The sequence below is a fragment of the Doryrhamphus excisus genome, chromosome 21, assembly GCF_030265055.1.
Source record: "Doryrhamphus excisus isolate RoL2022-K1 chromosome 21, RoL_Dexc_1.0, whole genome shotgun sequence".
Lineage (NCBI taxonomy): Eukaryota > Metazoa > Chordata > Actinopteri > Syngnathiformes > Syngnathidae > Doryrhamphus > Doryrhamphus excisus.
The window spans coordinates 7,377,809-7,398,718 of NC_080486.1; the positions used below are offsets into that span (position 1 = coordinate 7,377,809).

General features: G+C 41.6%; 1 protein-coding gene across 1 annotated transcript in view; it reads left to right on the top strand.

Annotated features, from left to right (window-relative positions):
* ptprn2 (protein tyrosine phosphatase receptor type N2) overlaps positions 1–20,910 on the top strand; it is an 85,212-nt gene that overhangs the window by 63,135 nt on the left and 1,167 nt on the right. Inside the window, exons 12-21 of the mRNA XM_058059919.1 lie at positions 835–1,050; positions 2,079–2,282; positions 6,521–6,659; positions 9,084–9,157; positions 11,654–11,731; positions 15,271–15,390; positions 15,456–15,622; positions 16,622–16,675; positions 18,917–18,981; positions 19,965–20,038. Of these exons, the coding sequence (XP_057915902.1) occupies positions 835–1,050; positions 2,079–2,282; positions 6,521–6,659; positions 9,084–9,157; positions 11,654–11,731; positions 15,271–15,390; positions 15,456–15,622; positions 16,622–16,675; positions 18,917–18,981; positions 19,965–20,038 (1,191 nt within the window). The remainder of the gene's footprint in view (positions 1–834; positions 1,051–2,078; positions 2,283–6,520; positions 6,660–9,083; positions 9,158–11,653; positions 11,732–15,270; positions 15,391–15,455; positions 15,623–16,621; positions 16,676–18,916; positions 18,982–19,964; positions 20,039–20,910) is intronic.

Here is a 20,910-nt window from a genome sequence, read left to right on the forward strand (position 1 = left end):
ACTCATCATTTTTTCTGTCATTGTTGTATTTTTATTTGTGAGTGCCTTCTATCTTATATATATTTTACATTTATTATTTCTTGTTGTAATTTTCAAAGCATGTGAAAGTACTGTATCCATACTTTTTGTATGTAAAAGGCATTATGGTGTGAGTCAATGCAGCCTGACCTTCATTAAAGTAATCCATGTGGTCCTTGTCTCCTCTTCCTCAGCACTGCAGGGTGTAAAAAGCAAACAAACACCAGGGAAGCTGTCCTTATACTTTGGATTTGGAGTATTGAGATTTTTTTTGCAAAATGATCGACTAACATTGCAGGACAACATTTTCTTATTGTTTTTATGTAAATTACAGCAAACATGACATTTTATTTTAGGTGTTCCGCTGTTTTTTGACGCGTGATTATGTCAGAGAGGATTATCTTGGCTTCTTCTTTTCAACCAAAATAAAGGCTGTCAGTCCTGCTGCTTTAAAAAAGGAATCAACGTTGATGTGATGGGAGGATCTTGACGCTTGATTGAAGAGACGTTCTCTCATCAGCTGGTGGAAAAGACCACAATTTAGCCATTTTTCAGCCCTCAGGGTGAATTTATTTTGACTCTTGCATGCAGGCAATTAGGACTTTTTTTAATGCAGCGACAAAAAAAATGTATAACATTTCATGTATCATTAATTGTATGCTCAATTAGTGTAATTATGCTGTTCAAATTGGGCCCAGTGGGATTTTCCCGTGAAAGCGAGTGGACCATTATCATTCATACATCGCATTAAATGTAGCCGTTTATATTACAAGGTTGTTTTTATTGTTTGGAATTCACTCTCTGTGTGTCTTCCAGAGGGGCAGCCTGACCCAGATCCCCGTGGTGAAGGAGACCCGGGTGGAATCGGGCCAGTTGGTGGTCCTCTCCGTCCTCTGCCTGCTTTTCATCCTGGTGGCGCTAGCCGTGTCCGCCACTTTTTTCTGCGTGCGCCAGCGCTCCCATCTTTACATGAAGGAGAAGCTGTCCAGTTTGGGGACTGACACCAGCACCGATGCCACGGCAACCTATCAGGTTAGAAACACCCGCCCCCCCTTCTTCTTACTCTTAGCCTATGAAGAGCAGGGAGCCTTCAAACGCAGGTCTGCCATTGGAAGAAGACGCGTCTGACATCATCATGAAACTTAATAATAATCAGGCATTCTCAACAGTCAAATCTGATAATATTAAAGCTGAAGATGTGTGCGGACTCCAGAGACGTGGAGGAGGCCGCCACCGTGACCTATTGGATCTCCTCCTTCTCTTCCTCCACGGGTGGCCGGGGAAATATTGATTGTGCACGTTGGGGCCACAGCTGTGCTCGCTGTGGCACTCGGAACACATTTAGCATGTGGGCCTTGTTAACTCCTTCAATATTTAATCACATTTCCACAAGGCTGCAGAAATCCAATCAAAAATGATTCCTATTCCCAGTTTGTTGTATCTCACCTGCATGTGATTTCGGCCATGATGGCCTAGAATGCATATTCAAGTCATTAAAATCATCTAAGCAGCCACCTTAGAGAAGTACAAGAGTCTGGGTTCTCCTCCTCCTTTTTCGGCCGGCAGCGTTGTTTAGCAGCTCCATGAATGATGAGCTGGACTTGGATGTTGCCCTAAGGCCAGGGCCCAGGGCGCCGCTTCATGGCTCCAATCATTAAAGTCTGACAACGGGAAAGCGGTTCCAGGATGGGGCTTAGCAGGCCCCTGCACCCCCTGAGGGAAATATCACGTTGATAGATCAGCAGATAGTATGTGCTTCTCCGACGGCTGGCTGTTATTGAGCATGGAAATAAATGAAATGACTTGGAGAGATAAGAGTGAGGGGATTTCACAGGGATGTACTTTTCTTTCTAATGGGAAAGAAGACATTACCATGGGGGTACTATATCTTTGTAATCAGCATCTTGCTATTGCTAGTAAGGTAGACAGTGCTGAGTCACTAGAAAAGGTGTAAAAGGTAGAAAGGTGTAAATCTCTGTCCCCGCTGCTTATTTCAATGATGGATGAGCATCTTAGAAACATTTTAGTTTAAACTGTCCATCATGGTGTGACTTTTCCAGGAGCTGTGTCGCCAACGTATGGCCATCCGGGCGTCGGAGCGAGTCGAGCGTCCGGAGACGATGCGCCACTCTCGACTCAACAGCGTGTCGTCGCAGTTCAGCGACGGACCGGTCGCCAGCCCATCCACCCGCAGCAGCACCTCCTCCTGGTGCGAGGAGCCCGTGCCGTCCAACATGGACATCTCCACCGGTCACATGATACTGGTGAGCGACACGTCATTTCTTTAGGTTTGTCTTTTGGCTGTTGGTAATAACTTTTTAGGGCTTGAAAAAGCTTCCCTTATAAGCACAAACACACTGGATTGTTTGAGTGTTGCAGCACGTCATTCATTTGAGACAAGCTTGATAAAAGAGATGGATAGATGCCTGGCAGTGTTTCCATGAATGGAGAGTGCATTCATCACACTGCCTATTATATTGGGAGGCTGTAATGAATGAGAGTGAATGTGAGTAATGCCGTGTATCGCCGCTAATAGATGGCTTTTCTTGCACTCGTCAAGGCTTGTTTGTGGAGGCCCTTTGAAAACACTGACAATAACAAAGCATTTAGCCGCCAGTAACAACAAAAGAGGCCCTGTGAATCATTTCTAGGGGGGTGCTGTGATTAGCCTTAGCAAATGTAGCAAGGTGAGTGTCTTAACGCCATGTTTTGGTCCTATAGACGTTCCTCTTAACATTCCATCATCATCTCACGTCAAACCATGTGTGTGATTGCCCTCTTATCGCTGATCTCAGGCCTATATTTCCCCCCCACCACCCCCCATCTCATCTCCGCTCGCTCTCGCTCTTTGGAGTGCACACCGTGTGGAGAAGGATGATGAATACGCGGCGTTCCGGAGTACACACACATACTACACACACAGCAAGCAGTTAGTCTGCCTTTTAGAAAAAAAAAATACAAAACTTGTGTAACTTGGGGACTGAAATTGGAAGCCCCCGTGTGCTGAGTCATATCTGTGTTTATTCAGTGCTGCAGACGCGCCCTGGCTTCTTTGCATAGCCTGCTAACGCAGTCATTAAAGCAGCTGGATTCTTGTATTTCCACTGCTGGGTAAATTCAGCACCATGGACAGTGTCGTTCAGTCTACCAGTACAGTACAGTCCGTGGACAAATGTTTGGGTAGTGACTGCTTTTCACCAACCTGCTTATAAAAATACCTATTTTGGACATACCCCCTCCCCCTCTTGATGTTCTCTGTGATTTTGGATCAAGGTTTGCAATAAAAGTCCTCCCTATTTAATAACACTATTTTAAAGTATATCACCACTAATGAATGATAATGTAATATGGATCGGAATCAAGCTGTAGAAGTTATACAGTCACCCCTCGCCAATTAGCGGTTGGAATTTTGCAGCTTCACTCTACCACGGTTTCTCCAAAATATATGACTAAACAAATCATGCTGTTTTGTGGTTGAGTATGGCCTATTAGTAATAAAAAATATACATATTGAAGCTAATGTAATGTACTTTGTGCCTAAACTAAGCATTTGGTTAAATGAAGTGGAATACAAATATTAGACATTCAGAAGACGCATTCAAAGACGCTGTGAATGATGGTAGAATTGTACAGTGGTTACTACTCTAAAACTTAAATGGCTTATTTATTCTGAAAAGTGTTAATTCATGCCCCGTATTTATGAATTATTACCCACTTAGTGTGAGTGAAATGTGTTTTCCGCAGAAAAAGGAAAATGACGATTTGTGAAGGTTTCGAGCAGGGGTGCCCATTATGTTGATGGCAAGCTACCAGGAGATCGCCAAGGTAGTTTGGGTCGAGTTGTCAATGTCATGTGATATCAGTCAGCTGACATGAAGCTCCCTTCCTGATTTGGTCTTGCTTTCAAGCAGCCTTTCAAGCAACACACATCCATAACAAAAGTTTTCCATTCGCTTATATTGGCTAGTTTGCTTCATGTCATGAACTCCACTATAGAAATTAGTGTTTTTATACATTTCTGTTCCTTAAGCTATTATTTCATAATGAAATTGAAAATGCGCCCATTGCTAAAACCTTTTGAATATGTTGCCTTGAATTCGGCTGAATTATCTTTTGGATTATCATTTTTAGTTCTTGTATATTGATATGTTTGATAGCAAATGCTAACTGAATGTAATACATGAGCTGTGTGTCCTAATCAACGCTACGTAGCTATTTTGGGATTGTGTTGTGGTACTACTTGACCTGCTTGTCATGTTTCAGTGGCACATATTCACTGTCATAAACAGTTGGAAGATGCCTAGTGGGATTCGTTGTGGTTGGCTATGTAAAACATTGTTAAATATTATCCTTCGTTCATCGTGGTTAATTGGTTCCATTTATAAATCAAATATTTTAATAGTCAGAGCACTGAAAACTTGTGTACGATCTTCTAAATATGGTCTTTAACATTATTAGAGCCCTCAGACATGAAATAGCAACCCTATATTCACCTTAATACTTGTATTATCCACGATTGTAGACATAATAATAAGAATAAATAGGCTATTTAAGACATAAATGTGACTGTGATGCTATGCAGTATGTGGTCCTTATGGCAGGTTCAGAATATATTGTGTATTTTATGATATAATGAGTTTTTTTGTCTCATTGAACATTACAGTAACATTACCAACACCTATTGAGTGCGTCTTCTACGTGCCTTATATTTATATTTTAATTCAAGTACAGTATAACAGAAGAGTTTATCATGTCATAAATCAGGTGCTTTTAATTTGAAAGTCATGTGTTACCTGTTGTTGTCGTGTTCCTTCATCCCCGTTTCAGCAGCAACCTCTGCTGCCGAGGAGACCGCTTATAGGATTAGACATTGTTTCCCTGACACCCAGGCCTCCCATCCCAAGTCCCTGATTGGCAGACATAATCCCCCCCATTCACTAAACCTCCGCTAGCCCGTCTCTGGAATGAGCCACGGTCCACTGCCTCTCGCTAGGAGCACGCCGCCTTGATAAGCGGCTGCCGGCTGTATGGCGTTCAAGCAAAATGTGAATGTAGGAGGCAATCAAATCCAAGCTTGGGCTGATGAGAACGTGAAGCAGTAAGGAGTGGACAACTATCAAGTACTGCTGGGGGGACGTCACATATGCAAATACGTGCCTGATGATCGCTTGTGCCATTTACTCAGACAGGGTCCAAATTAGGGTTGCAGGATATCAACTATATATAATATATAATAGAAATATATATGAATGTAAAGTAGCAAAACAACATAAATGTAGTAGTACACATTAATTAGCAAATACAGCCACCACCATTTCACAGCTTAAAATAATAATAAATCATGTTTTATAAATATGACCTATTAGTAAGCAAATTATGTATTTCTTGCCTAAGTCAAACATAAAATGGTTAATGAAGTAAAATACAAATACAAGGAGTTAAAAAGACACATTCAAATTGTGCATGTAGTATTCTACATTGGCCACCGGGTGTCAGTAATTGGTCGGGGAGACAAGCACCAGACTTGAAAAACAGGCTTTTATAACATATAACATAATAATCAACCTGCCGTTTATACTGACTAGCCATCTTTGGGCATGATATATATACATTGTTATCACAAGAGTTTGCAATATATATGACAATATGGATATTAGGCCATATCATCCATCCCTAGTGCCTGCCAGGGTTCAGGTGTGGAACGCTGTGATTATCTGAATGGATTTTCGGAGCTCGGGGGCCACTTGTGCCTCGATATCTAACAATAAAGTGTGATTCCCATCATTAGTTCCATTTGTAAGCGTCTTAAAGAATAGCCTGTGTGAACTGACTGCCATCAGAGGCTAATTAGCTATTGTGTGCAGGACGGGCCTATTATCTGCGCAGCAATGATGAATTTACTCGCCGAAGCCTTTAGCTTTGACAGACAGGAGGCAATGAAAGAATGTGTTCAGCCTACCGACGCCGCCTTTAAGATGGGATAAAGCGTGCACACATGTGGGTATCAATTTCATTGTATTACCCAGCTGATCCCTGACATCACTTTATGAGGCTGTAATCTTCCACCTCGCACAATAGCGGACTAAACCATTTAACCCTCATCGGGAGGGGAGCCGCGATACAAGACAAGGGGGGAAATATGGCGTCCGCTTTGCTAGCTACAGCCTCTAAGCTCCCTAAGATTTGCCCTGATTTGGGGAAGCACACACACACACACTCACATGTACCCCCCCCCCCCCCCCTTCTCCGTTTCTATCTTTGTCTCTCTTGCCAATTCAATTTAGTCCTGAGCAAGCGACAGCTTAAATGCAGACAATCTTATCAGCGGCTGTGCAAGCTGCGAGGACCCCTCAAGTATTTCCACTGCAGACAAAGCTCTCAGGGGTCTTAATTGTGTCCCGCCAAATAAAACAACCTTACTTTCCCCACCTGCGTCACCAGCACCTTCCTCCACGGCAAGGAGCCATGTTTTTAGGCTTGTCTTGTGACCTTTTACCCTCAGTCCTACATGGAGGACCACTTGAAGAACAAGAACCGTCTGGAGCGCGAGTGGGAGGCCCTGTGCTCCTACCAGGCAGAACCCAGCACCTGCAGCGTGGCACAGAGCGCCAAGAAGAACCGATCCGACGCCGTGCTGCCTTGTGAGTACATCAACTATTACGTTTCTTCAGTGGTGGTGGTGCCTGGGCCTTCAGTTAACCATCTTAAACCATGTCGTAAGGATGAGCAGGAGGTGGTGCCTCAACAATCTCAAAAAACGGTTACTGGCATTCCAAAGTAACATCGGCAAAACCTCGCTGTCCTTGTATTCGTCAGGTGACATCCATGTAGTGCAGGGGTGGCCAAACTTTTTGACTCGCGGGCCGCATTGGTTTAACAAAATTGACGAGGGGCCAGACTATTATGTTTTTTACACGTAACTGTCCACCTGGAATTATTGTATCTGTAAAAGAGTCATGCAATCTGCTATATGTGCAATTTGTGGTCATTCATTTGATGTAAAGTGCGTTATAAATTAAATTAATTATTATTATTATTTAAATATTTTTATTTTATGTGAGTATGAATGGTTGTTTGTCTATATGTGCCCTGTGATTGGCTGGCCACCAGTCCAGAGTGTACCCCGCGTCTTGCCCGAGGACAGCTGGGATGGGCTCCAGCAACCCCCGCGAATGAATGAATAAATATTTTTATTTTTTTAATTGTTTTATTAATTTTTATTTTTTATTTTATTTTTTTGTGCTTGTGTCCCTTTTTTCAGGAGCACTTTGTAAACAACAGACCACATCAAATAACAATATTGATAAAACAGCTACTTCAACCATCAAAAGGTTGGCTCAAGCCATGATGCCAGGTTGTACGGTAAATTTAAATGAAATACTTTAAAAAGAACAGGCGGGCCATATTCAATCACTTGGCGGGCTGGATGTGGCCCCCGGGCCATAGTTTGCCCACCCCTGATCTAGTGGTACCAGAACCAGACATTGAAGAAACAAGGCTGGTCTTCTAATTCTTTCCATGACTGTAGAACTCAACCTGTCACGTTCACAGACAGTCGGAAATCCCAAACTGCACTTTTTGGGGGGAATTTTGCCGATCATCCACAAGACAAGAACACACGTCTTTCTATTTTCTGTGCGGTAGTAGCCTGAGGCATTGTGGTGGCATCAGTGTGGTGTTAGTAATCATAATAATAACAATGTTGCTGTAGCTTGCTTAATATGCACGTCACATTATATGTAAATGGGCTTTCTTCTTTTCACAAGGCTTCATAGGCGGAATAGGTGATTTTCATTCCGTGCATTTTTAGCTGCATTGTCTCACATTAGGATTGTGGATGGCAGTTTTCCTTTATACATAAATATCACATCACTATAATAGCATTATTACTATAGCAAGAAAGCCAGTTGGGGTATTAGTAACTACTCATCAGAGATGTCACCTACTCCGTCAGCCATTGTGGGTGTAACTTGTCTTGTTGAACAGTTTTTTTGTTTGTTTTGGTCCTGTCCAGCCATTGGGGCAGGTATTATTATTGATCTCCGTCAGGGAAAAGTGTAAGCAACACCATCCCTGTTATATGGAGTACTATTTTGGCTTTATTTGGTGTTTTGTTGCTATGCAAATTTAGAGCGACCGAAGCGGAGCAGGAGGGGATAGAAAAGACGCAACAACAACAATGGCAATGACAATAACAGAACAAGAGAAACAAGCAGGACTACATCAGTCTATGATGGTTATAATAGACCATAATGGAGAGAATATACAGCCACAGTAATATTACTGAAATTAAAAAGTCAAATATATTAGTGGTAATAGTAGTAATGAAAATATTAACCATAATAGTAAACACAATGACAATAAAAATGTTGACTTTATTGTAGCCTTTGTGAGGTGAGTCTAAGAAACATCCCCATCGCTCAAAGTATTTAAGTGACATGGGCCAGCACTCCTGATTCTGAAGGCCCTGGGCAGATTACACGGACATGGTAACACATAAAAAGTGAAATCTGCTTCTTGGACAAAAATCAAATCTATATCCACAATCCGGCAGCAGTTCAGAGACATACTCCAAAATGAAAATACATGAATGCAATTTCATGGAACAAATACTGGAATTGAACATGGAAATGTAGGTCAAATGCTTCTGGTAGGGTTTAAGCCAGCAGAGAAGGCCTTGCCGGTCCTGTTTGCATAACACTAATTTTGGATCATGTTGCTTAAATCCCCAATCTGCACCTTTTATTGATATTTCCCCATAGACGGTATAATCCAGTATATCTTTCATTTATTTCCTCCCAGCGCTAACGTGCATGCACATTCCCAAGCTCTCTCAGCCAATTAGCAGTTGGCTTGATTTTAGTAACCGTCAATCAATTGTGACATAAACACCCACTCACTGATTTGCTCCTAACACTTAAACGTCTGAGATTAGAAGCTTGGCGACGTGTGAAAGAGAAACACTGAGGTGTGTATCAAGCTGGACTTGGGAATAAGTGTGTGATGAAAGCTGCTCTCGGCTTCCTTTTCCTGCTCGTGTTGTGAATTCTGCATCTCCGTTGCAGACGATCATTCCAGGATCATCCTGAAAGCGGAGAATAACCACAGCGGCTCCGATTACATCAATGCCAGTCCCATCGTGAGTACTGTTTCCATGTCTAATGCGTGTTGTCTTGTGTAGCGGCACGGCTTCACTCGGAGCTAAAAGAACTTTCAAAAAGGCTCGTCATCGATTCCAGCACATTGATCTTTTCTTTTTTTTGGACCAAACTTTGTTGTTCACGCGGGGGTCCTCGTGGATTTGTTGAATCACAGCGCTTTCAAACGCGTGGTCCCCTGGAGATCAGCTTTTCTCAGACGCATGCATTGTTAGTGACTACATAAATACCCCAAAAAAGGGCTAAGGTTATTTTTTAAGTACTCCCCCACCAGCAAAATGTTGCCTGTTGTGATTTCCCCTGAGGCTGCTGAAAAGGGCCGACATCAAGAGGAACAGGAATTTCAAACGCTGTCATGAGGAAGATGAGCTCGCTGCTGCACTAATATTCCATGAAACAGAGATGGCGTATTTACGGAGGTTTTAAAGCGGCTTTTTCAAGGTGTATTTTACCTTTTAATATGGCGAACATTTTAGGGGTGCATGTCTGACGGATGGGCGATGAAAGGAGGGTAATTACGGCAACCCCGGCTGTGTCTAACAAAACTGATAATTATGTCTGTCAGTGCGGCTCCTTCCTCCTCATTAACATCATCATCATCCCACCTACATTATCCTGCGGGTCAGAGAGACATGCTAAGCATAATGCGGTGGTCTAAGATGGACACGGTGCGAGCAAAGAGAAGTACTTTCTCTCCAAACAATGGCAGAACGCAGGACACTCTTTCATGTGTGTGTTTTAGTATTCATGCAGCGGCAGCAGCACGTCTGTGTCCTTGAGATTGGCTCAACGCAACGGCAGCGCAAGCGTTCGGCACCCTCGCTTTCATTTCAGATTTTTTTCCCTGCTTCTACAAAAAGCATGTGAGGAATGTGCAATGAAGCGGCAAGCATGAAGACATGTTGGGCTCTGATGGAAGACTGGTGATCATTACAATTGGAGCTTTTGGAAAAGGTTGAAAAATGACATATGCAGTTCCAAGCACGTCATTGGCTCCAGAAAATAACACTTTTCGCTCGTCCTCCCTTCAAACTCGCTCAACATTGACAATCTCCTTCGATTTTGGAACAACATTTGCAATAAAAGCTCCCCTTTCCCCTTCTCTCTTCAATTGCCATTGTTTGCTTGCGACACAATCGAGGTTCCAGCCCTAAATATGCCATGCAAACTAACTAAACATTTGTTAAATGAGACACTCGCATAGTTCCCCCCATATTCTGATTTACGCAATAAATATGAATCCTACATTTATTTTAATCTGCATATTTAGATTCCTCGACCGTGAAAACATACCATGAATAGGTTTTAATAACATGCTAACATTAGCATGCTAACACCTGGGGTGTAACGATTCACTCATTACATTATCTATTTATATTCCTATGTTTCAACATCAATATGTTTAGCAAGTTTTTCATTTCAATTTTAGCATTGTTTAAAAATAGATTTTTAATAATGTTAGCATGCTAACATGCTACTGTTAGCATGCTAGCATATGTCATGAAAATCATGACATATGTCACATGCTAATATGCTACTGTTAGCATGCTAAGGCCTAGCATGATAGTAGTAAGTGTTTTTACGTATATGTCTACCCCTGAAAATAGCAAAAAATGGTAACATGCTAATGTTAGCATGCTAACACCTACCATGATTTTGTCCTGAACATTTTTTTGTGGCCAAAAATGGTCCGATTTCGCAATGTATGCTTTATAAAAAAAAAATAATCTGGATCTCCTGTAGACGGTGATCTGCATCACCCCCAAAATTTCCTCAGTTTTTCCATATCCCATTTCCGACAATTCCTGAAAATTTCATTCAAATCCATTCAGAACTTTTCAAGTTATTTTGATCACAGATAAACACATAATGCACTGCCCTTGGTGGAGGTAATGATAAATTGTATAGGTACTTGGGGTGTCACTAGATCTCGCAAGATTAAAATGTGAGCATTTCTCATTCAGAAAGGCACTAGGTCTAGGACGATAATGAATTAATTAATCGCACAATAAATGAAAATTAACTGGATCACTTTTCCGGCATCAATATATTGCCTGCGTGTCTGTTTTGCTCATCTTAACGCACAAAGATTATAATGCCTTATATTAGCCTAAATTAAACATTACACAAAACGTACCAGTGTCCGCCCCCCACTCATTCTTCAATTTCTCTGGAAATGATGGTGGCCCCTGGTGGTCACTGGTGTTAAGGAACTGAAATGATGGCGTACCGTTACAGCTCTACAGGACTCACGTCTGACAAAAATAGACATGGGAGGAACGTTAATTCATCACCGTACCGGGACTGCGGCTCCATCTACTGGAGCGTGGCATGTGATGTGTTCAAACACCATGTGAGACACTGAAAGCTTCCATGAACGACAGGGAGGAGGACGAAATACTCTCTGACCCAGACGGTGTGTTTTCATGCGTCAGCTGTCCAAACACTGCATCACACTCTTCTTCTCTCCCTCCCAGATGGACCACGACCCTCGCAACCCCACTTACATCGCCTCACAGGGCCCGCTTCCCTCCACCGTGGCTGATTTTTGGCAGGTAAGATCCTCCCGCACTTCCTCCCCTCTCCATCACTCAAATTGATTTGTGTCTTTTGAATATTCGCAGTAGCTTTGTGGTGGGAGCACTTAAACATGCCGCTTAAACGGTGTATATGCAAGTGGTCCTGGGTTTGAGTCTTTGTGTCTGGTGGTTAGCATAAATTTATTTAAAACTTCATTTTTGTCCATAAGCATGAGAATCATGACATATGTCACATTCACAGACAGTCAGAAATCACAAAACTCTACATATAACTGCCAGATTGATACAGTATCCTTGAACATGTTAAAGGATCTGCTCCTATGAAAGTCAGAACTAAACAGTGTAGTGTTTTTTGGATACATTTTTTTTTTCTTTATCTGATATTGGCTTTTTTACCGAAAACCGATATGCCGATATTGTCCTATAGTCGATTCTCGATACCGATATGTGTAACATGACATATCTCCTGTGGTGGAATGAACACATATGTGTTGTATACAGTATTTTTTAAATAATCGGGGAAAAATCCGATACCAGTATCAACCGATATCACATTTTTATACTGATATCAGGGCAATAACTGTTGGTTTCGATAATTATCCCTAGTTAAATGTTTGTATTTAGTATTTTTATTGCTGTATTTTATGTCCTTCGTGTATTTACAGTAGGTCAATCCGTTTTCTATACCGCTTTGTTCTAGGCAATAAAGATCTGTGCTTCTCAATTAGTTTGGCCTGCCAACACCCCTCAGGGACAGAGACCGTCTCTTTATGGCACGCTCTTCTCCAGCAGATATCTGCAGCTGTGTGTTGGGACGGATGTCAGTCATTTCATATTAAGCCGGCAATAACATGGAACAAGTGCGTTACAACTAATTTCCTCAGGGAGACAATAATCTGTGATCAATTGTGTTCTACTTTTGCAGAATGACAACATATTTGAGTGGGGGGGGGTGCTCATAATATGACAAAAAGGTTGCGAATGACTGCTCCAGTTGACCATGAATCACCTCTTACTACATGACAGTGCTAAATGACGCTGCACGGCGGCCAAATGGCGCGCCAGTGTGTTAATAAGACACCAGTGTCGTAATTAGTGATCACCTCCACATGCTGAACTCGCTCGTCCGGCCATCCGTGACCGGGATGTACAAGCGTGGAACATAAATCCAATCCCGACCGACCAGCTGGCCAATTCGCTCGCCGCCGGTTTGACATCATGGCGGCGACTGCAAAGCTTTCATTTCTTCTAAATTGCTTTTCATGCGCAAACCTCAGTAGTGACACACGCGTAATTAAAAGTACAGCCGTGGCTTTGAACTGCATCTTAAATATGAAAGGATTCTCTCAAATGAAACATTGATCGTTGTTTGTTTGCATGCCAGCTGAATATTTGCCAGCTATTATCATAGAAAAGAGCTCCTCACTCCGCATCTTTCCAATCAGCCAGAAAATACTGCAAAATTGGACGTGCATTGACGGAGTGAACAATGCTCCCCGCTTGCCTGCCCTCCTCCGCAGTGGCGGTCCTAGCTTCAATGGCGCCCTGTGACTTTCTTTTTTCCATGTTTTGTTGACACTTAATCATCATCCCCCACTGTCGACGCTAAACCAACTTATATTGACTCACAATTGGCTGCTTTTTCTTATTGAAGTTTTCATAGTCAAATAACTTGTGATATATTCGACTTCATATCATATTTAAAATGAAAGTTCTTTTCAGCTATTTATTTATTTTTTACCTTCTAGTTGACATGAGGACAAGCGGTGAACTCACCTCGGAGTTCTTATTTACAACGCAAATATGTTTGTGGTTAGAGCATAGAAATCCTGTTTATCTAAATTAGAGCCCACTAGACATGAAATAACACCCCTATAAGCACCTTTACACTCATATTCTTCAATGTAATTGATATAATAACATAAAATAAGCCAAGATAAGCTTGTGTGTGTTTCTACAAATGTGTTTCCTAAGGGAGGTGAGTGACAGGTGGACAGGAAGTGATGTCGGGTATTCAGGGTTGAGTTTTTAGCTTGCCTGTTTTTTTTTTACTAGGGTTTTTTTTAGAGGAAATTTCAGATTTCCTTTTCATCTGTCCATACTTATACAGTATACTATAGAGTCGGACAACGGATGGACAGAACAGGATGATTGGGTGATGAAGGAGGGGGTAGAAGGGGAACAACAAGAGGAGAGGAAATGGAAAAAAATCTAAATTCCAAACTAAGTTCCTTATAGAGGAGCACAGTGTGGGACTCAGCATACATTGGCACAAGTAAATACATTTTTACACAACATGAACATAAGACAAAATACGGAAAATTTGCTTCCAAATTTTTGGACTAATAATAGGCTGTATTCAGCCATGAAACAGCATGATTTATTAATTATATCTTTGAAAAAACGTAATTTGTATGGCGTCCATCAGGCACACGCATCCTGGCCTGGTGAGCAAATAAGCACAGCGTCCTTGCAGCGCCCCCTAGAGAATGCCTTCCTGCGCCCATGTGGCCCACAGCCAATAGCACCTCTCCCCTCCATCACTAAAACTATAAGCAGCGGCTTGTTTCAATATTGTAAAAAAGAAGTCAAGACAATTGAGCCGCATGTTTGATAAACCTATGAAGTGCTCATAAAGTCTGACGACTCCTTCCCATTTTCCTTAATGGCCGCCCGGGGCTTGCAGTCTTCTCCTGAGCTCACATTAGATTTTGATAAGATGAAGCGTCATGGACGTCGCCTTCCTGCTCAGACGGTGTTTATCATTTGTCACGCGTGGTGAGGTAGCGTTTATTTGTGCCTCCTGGACCGAGATGAACAAATCCATTTCATCCTCATTCCACGCTGAAGCCACTACACTGGATACCACACACGCACAAATCAGCACTTAGAGGAACACAATTTGTGGTAAAAAAAAAAAAAAATCTAATAGCATTTTTAAAATAATAATAATATCTCAGCAGAAAACACATCTCATTCACCCTTAGTGTGTAATCATTTATAAATACGTGATTACATGCATGTACCACTGTTAAAAAGCCCAACATTTTTACATATTTATTTCTTTGTCCTGCATTAACGTTCAGCGGTCCTTGAACTCAACATGAACTTCTATGGTCATCCTTCGCACCGCACCCTCACTCTATTGTGGTTTTTCCAAAATGTATATATATACATACGTACATATATACAGTATATTGAGTAATACAAAAGTAAATGTGACTATGGGGTGTTATGTCATGCCAAGAGGGCTCTAATAATCTCAAAAGCCGTATTCATTTTCTCTGCGGTAAATTTGAAAATATTGCATGTACGTATTAATATTGAATCCTACTTAGCGGAAATTCACTTATCACTGAACCGATAGACTGTGATAAATGAGGGAGGACTGCGGTAGTGAGTACCAATACTCCTTTTTTTCATTCAAAAAGTGTGTGAGGCTTATTGAAGAGGGAAGGGGAGGCTTCTGGAGCAGTCATTTGTATTGCAAATGTTGATCCAAAATCAGAGCAGAGCATTAATGTCAGTTTTTTGGTGGGATTTTTGACGTGCAGATGGTGTGGGAGAGCGGCTGCGTTGTCATCGTCATGCTGACCCCCATCTCGGAGAACGGCATCAAGCAGTGCCACCACTACTGGCCGGATGAGGGATCGGATGTCTACCACTTCTACGAGGTACGACATGTGACACAAATGTCTTGGAGGTGATTTTATGGACTTTGAACACAACGTCTGCTCAGGTCAACCTGGTCTCCGAGCACATCTGGTGTGAGGACTTCCTGGTTCGGAGCTTCTACTTGAAAAACCTGCAGACAAATGAGACCCGCACCGTCACGCAGTTCCACTTCCTCTCCTGGACGGAGCGTGGCGTCCCCACCACGGCGCGCACGCTGTTGGACTTCCGCAGGTAGAGTAGAACGGCACCCTTAGACACGGAACCTTTACCTCATCCTCTCTCCTCTCAGCACCTCGGTGGCCGTGTGGTAGAGAAGGTGGATCTAACAAAGTTTCACCCCCCCGCCCTCACCCCCCCTCGCCTCTCCAGCAAATGAAAAGGCTGCACTGCCTGGTTTGGCTTGGGAAGAAAAGGAGAAAAAAACAGCTAATTGAAAGAGCCAATTAAATGAGAGGAGAAAAGAGAGAGGGGGTTGTTAGCGACTGAATAACCTCGCCTGCTTCTCCGTGTAATGCTCCTCAGGGAAGCCATGGAGGGACATGTCCAAATGAGAACGCATGCGTGTGATTTGTGGATGGAAGTTTGAATATCTTCTCATCCAATTAGCCGTCTTACTTTCTTACCACACAAGCTTTGCAGGTTGTGTTTTGCGGTTGCCAGTGTCATTTTTGTGATGTTGCAGCTAGTAATATGAGCCCAGTTGCATAGTCACAAAAGTGATCATTGGAAACTGTGTCTCCTCAGCCACGCCTAACCCCCTTTTCCCCCCACCCTCACCCTCCCCTTCCGCTCTCACCCGTCCTTCCCTTTATGGCTTGCATGGGAACTTCTGCCATCTTTTTACTGCAGAGAAATGTTTATTTTTATTGTGTTCAAACTGAGATTTCCTTCATGGTTGCATAAAAAAAAGAATGACATGAATTATTAGAACTAAAAATGAGTCTGTTCAACCAGATATAATATAGTTTAATAAAATATAAATATGAAGCATGGTGTGCACATGCGTTAAAACAGAGGCACGGGTGCTCTCGCTGTTTCCATGGCAACAGTGAGGTGCAAAAAGGCTCGCCGGCCTTCACCGCACCTCATAATTGTTGGGGTTAATGCGTCGGCGGCAGACAATCACAACACCACAGTGTGCTGACGTTAAAGCCAATGATTGACGGCTGTGGTTATTGACAGGTCCATCACTAACTTCTTGTTTCATCTTTTTGTCTTCTTTTATTGCAGGAAGGTCAACAAGTGCTACCGGGGTCGATCTTGCCCCATCATTGTTCACTGCAGGCAAGTATTTCTACCTGACGATGATGATGATGAGGTCCAAAATGCGGCATGGGGGACATTTTCAGCCCGCAACTCGTTTATTATTAGCCCTTGATATAGTCATTCATTTTAAATGCTGCTCTAAAACGATATATGTATCTCCAACTCACAAATACGTCCTCATTGTAGGATTCCTTATTGATAAATGGGATAGTTTTGTAGTTGGAGCATACAAAACTTGTTTACAACTTTCTAAATATGGTTTTAACATTAATAGAGCACTATAGATGTAAAATAGCACCCCTATAGTCACCTTTACACTTGTATTACACGATATAGTAGACATAATAAGAGAAAATAAAACATACTCTAACATAGACTCACATGCTTGTATTGGGTAATTTAAGTCTTAAAAAGAATACATTCAAATCTTCCAAATGTAGTGTAGTTTTTGTAATGTAGTTTTTTACAATATTAGAGCCCTCCAGACATGAAATAACAACCCTATAGTCACCTTTACACTCATATTACCCAAAATGACATAGTTGAAAATGATGATTAATCATGATTAATTTACTCATTCAATCCCATTTTTTACAAGACAACCTCTTCAGTAGAGGCATTGTAGATTATTTTGACTGATCTTTGGAACCCCCTAAAGATCAGACTCCTGTCTTTCATCAATAAACAGATTTTTGTGAAAAGATACATTTCAAGCATAACTTTCACTTTGTATTTTTTGTATTTTTTTATAAATATTTTGTGTTTTTGTGACAGTTCAAATAGCATAAACAACACAAAAATGTTTGTTTGCTTTTTTTTTACATCAAAATAACAATTTATTTCCAAATATAACACCACACTATTTTCACTTTTCGAACTGAACAAAGTGTGCAAGCTCGTGTTTCTTCTTTTAGAAGTCGTGTTTTTGATTTGCATTGTTGTGGTTTGACACAACTTTTATGTCAGATCCCTTTACTGACACAACTGGTATTTATCCAGGCTTGGGACTGGCACAACAAGGCACTGCCTTGTACCCCATGGAGGCTACATTACATTACATTACATTACAGTACAGTACATGTGTGCATGCACGTGCATCTGTCAAAATTTCCCTACAATGCGTTCTCTCACTTCCTCCTTCCTGTCTTTCTAATGCACTTCTGCCATCTTGTGGCCGCTTTTACGGCTTAAAATTGCTCTGAAGTGAAATCCAAAAAAGCGTAAGAGCTGGGTAAATATGTTGTTGGGATTGAATTACTTAATTAATCATTTAACAGTCCTAATTATTAGGTATCACTCAAATGTACGTTGTCACCTATAACAAAATGAATACTATAAAACCACAATAACCATAAATAACCCATAAAAATGTCTGTTTTTGACCCATGGCTGACTCGCCCATTTCCAAAAACTCCTGCCAACTTGATGTTGATGTTCTCTTTAGATTTTGGATCACCATTTACAATAAAATGGACTATTGTAATTATTAGATTCTCTTCAATATGATTCAGACACTTACTAAATACATTTCAAGTCTAAAATGTATACGTAGGTACTCACCACTAATGATAATGTAAGATGATACATGAACAAATGGAATCTGACGGCACCTATGGTGTGTTCAAGGACTGTCAAACAAAGTGTCATATTTAAATACATAATATTTTCAGACTTTTTTGTTTATTTTTATGAAAATAGGTCCCCATCCTTTATCATTTTTGCTGGAAAAGTTTGGACACCCCCATCCTGACTAAATGAGGTCTTGTGTCCTGATGGACGATAGCATTAAGTTGGTTTAGATTGGTTTATGGTAAACAGCACTTTTAATAGGCACACGGTGTTAAGTCATGCGTGGCCCGAGCGTCTCGCGGTGGATTAATGAAGCTGTGGCCGCTCTCCTTGCCTTTATTAGAGACTTGTTTGCAATTAACATGCAGCGCCGTTGAATGGCCGCCGGGCACAAAGGGAGGCTTTTCAGAGACTATCTGTGGAGTAATGGAAAAGCAAGGTCCTCCAAAAAGCCGCCCCCAGCTCTCCTGTGCTCCCGAGGTGCATGCTTTTAAAAGCCTTTGTCCCCGCCGGGCCTGTGAAGCCCGTCTCAGGACCACACATGGTCCAATCACATGCATCGCGTCACCACATATTCTACACCAAGGCTGATCAATGTTTTGCTCTGCGGTACGTCGCCGTGTGTCTTCCTGCCGATGTAAATGAGCAATTAGCTTAACGATCCGTCTGTGTTTGTGTCTGTGTCTGCAGCGATGGAGCTGGCAGGAGCGGGACGTACATTCTGATTGACATGGTCCTCAATCGGATGGCCAAAGGTAACGCTCAGCGGCTTCCCTTTCACGCTTTCCTGCTTGCGTTGCCACAGCAACACTAAAGCATCTCATTGGTTACTTTTCTGAGGCCTCTAAGGGACAAAGACAGGAGCGGGAAAATAAAAACTTGAATCAACATTACTGCTCATTTATCCTGCTGCTTCTTACTATTACAGATTTTACACATTACTTACAGTTCATTATTTTATTGTCATTTACTCCTTTACTTCTCCATTTCTCGTTCAACATCAAAATGTTCAGCTCATTCATGCCATCTATTGACAAAAATTCACATTTTTCTACTTGACTTTCTTGTGTTGTTCTACCCAAATAATTGGGAAATAAATCAAAACAGAGGTGTAGCGTAGCTTCCCCTGCTCCCCTCCATCCCTCAGTGAATTCCCCAACTGTCAAACTTACATGAAATGTTCTTTATTGCTATTTACAGACACCGTTAACAGTCCACTGTGAGTACCTCAGTCGATGCCTGCACGCTGGGCGGCCACCAAAGGTCACCAAGCGTCCTTTTTTAAGCTTAGCCTGCCCTCTGACCTTTGACCTCTTTGTCCTGTGTCCTGCTCGTTAGAGTAGGTTAGGAGGAGCGGTCAAAGAGTCGTGAAAAAAAAATGGCATGAAAGCCACCGCGCTCTCTTTTCAAGCTTTTGCCAAAAAGGACGTAATCTGCCCTCCAAAGCTTTTCTTTACCGGGCTGCGGAATGTCAGGAAAGTCTGGTTTGGAAGCTCAAGTGCTTGCAAGCCAGCTGCAATCCCTTTCTTACTTGGACTCCAAAATGAAGGTGAAATGTTGAACGCTTTGCCTCCAAACTCAACAATCTCCGCCTGCATGTTTGATCCAGACGGTCTGTGGCCCCCGTCCAAGGCTTTCGAGGCTCAATGGAATAATTCGGGGGGGGTGGGTGAGATTGACAGATGTGAGGTGGATTAGTGCGGCGCTTTGAAGCCGCTCCAATGTTGCTGTGTTGCAGGTGCTAAAGAGATTGATATTGCCGCTACCCTGGAGCACTTGAGAGACCAGAGAGCCAGCATGGTCCACACAAAGGTAGGCCGACTGGGGGAGGAGAGGCGGGGGCATCACAACCCCCCGAGATGAAAGAAAACTACTTTCATCCATAAACTTTAACCCAGAAGAAGCTATTTCAAGCCCAATGATGGTTGTGTGATGTTATATGCAGTATATGTTACACTCCTGATACTAAATATATTTTAAAACTAAAAATATTCATTTATTTTTCATAATTTTGTTGTGTAATTTCTCATGTAACACGTTAATTGTCTCCAGACCGGATCATCAATTTCTGCAAAATAGGATTCCTTATTGATAAATATATTTTTGTAGTTGGAGCATAGAAAACATGTTTACAACCTTCTAAATATGGTTTTAACATTAATAGAGCACTATAGATGTAAAATAGCACCCCTATATTCACCTTTACACTTGTATTACCCGATATATTAGACATAATAAGAGAAAATAAAACATACTTTAACATAGACTCACGTGTTTGTATTTCCTGTTTTACTTCCTGCAGTGGCTATTGTTTCATCAATGTAATGTTACTGACATTTCCTTTTACTTCATTTAGCTATTTTTATGTCTTAAAAAGAATACATTAAAATCTTTAACGTCTTTAACAACATCTTTAACATTATTAGAGCCCCCCGGACATGAAATAACAACCCTATAGTCACCTTTACACTCATATTACCCAATATAGTAGATGTAATGACAGCAAATAGATAATAATAATAATAATCATAGATTCACAGCCGAGCATTTCCTGTTTTTGCCTGTTCTGTACAGTACTTCCTGTGGTGGCTATTTTCTCATTAATGTAATGACTTCACGTTTATTTAATTCAGACATTTTTATGCATGGAATGCTTAATTTAATGCTTACTTTTTAACATTATA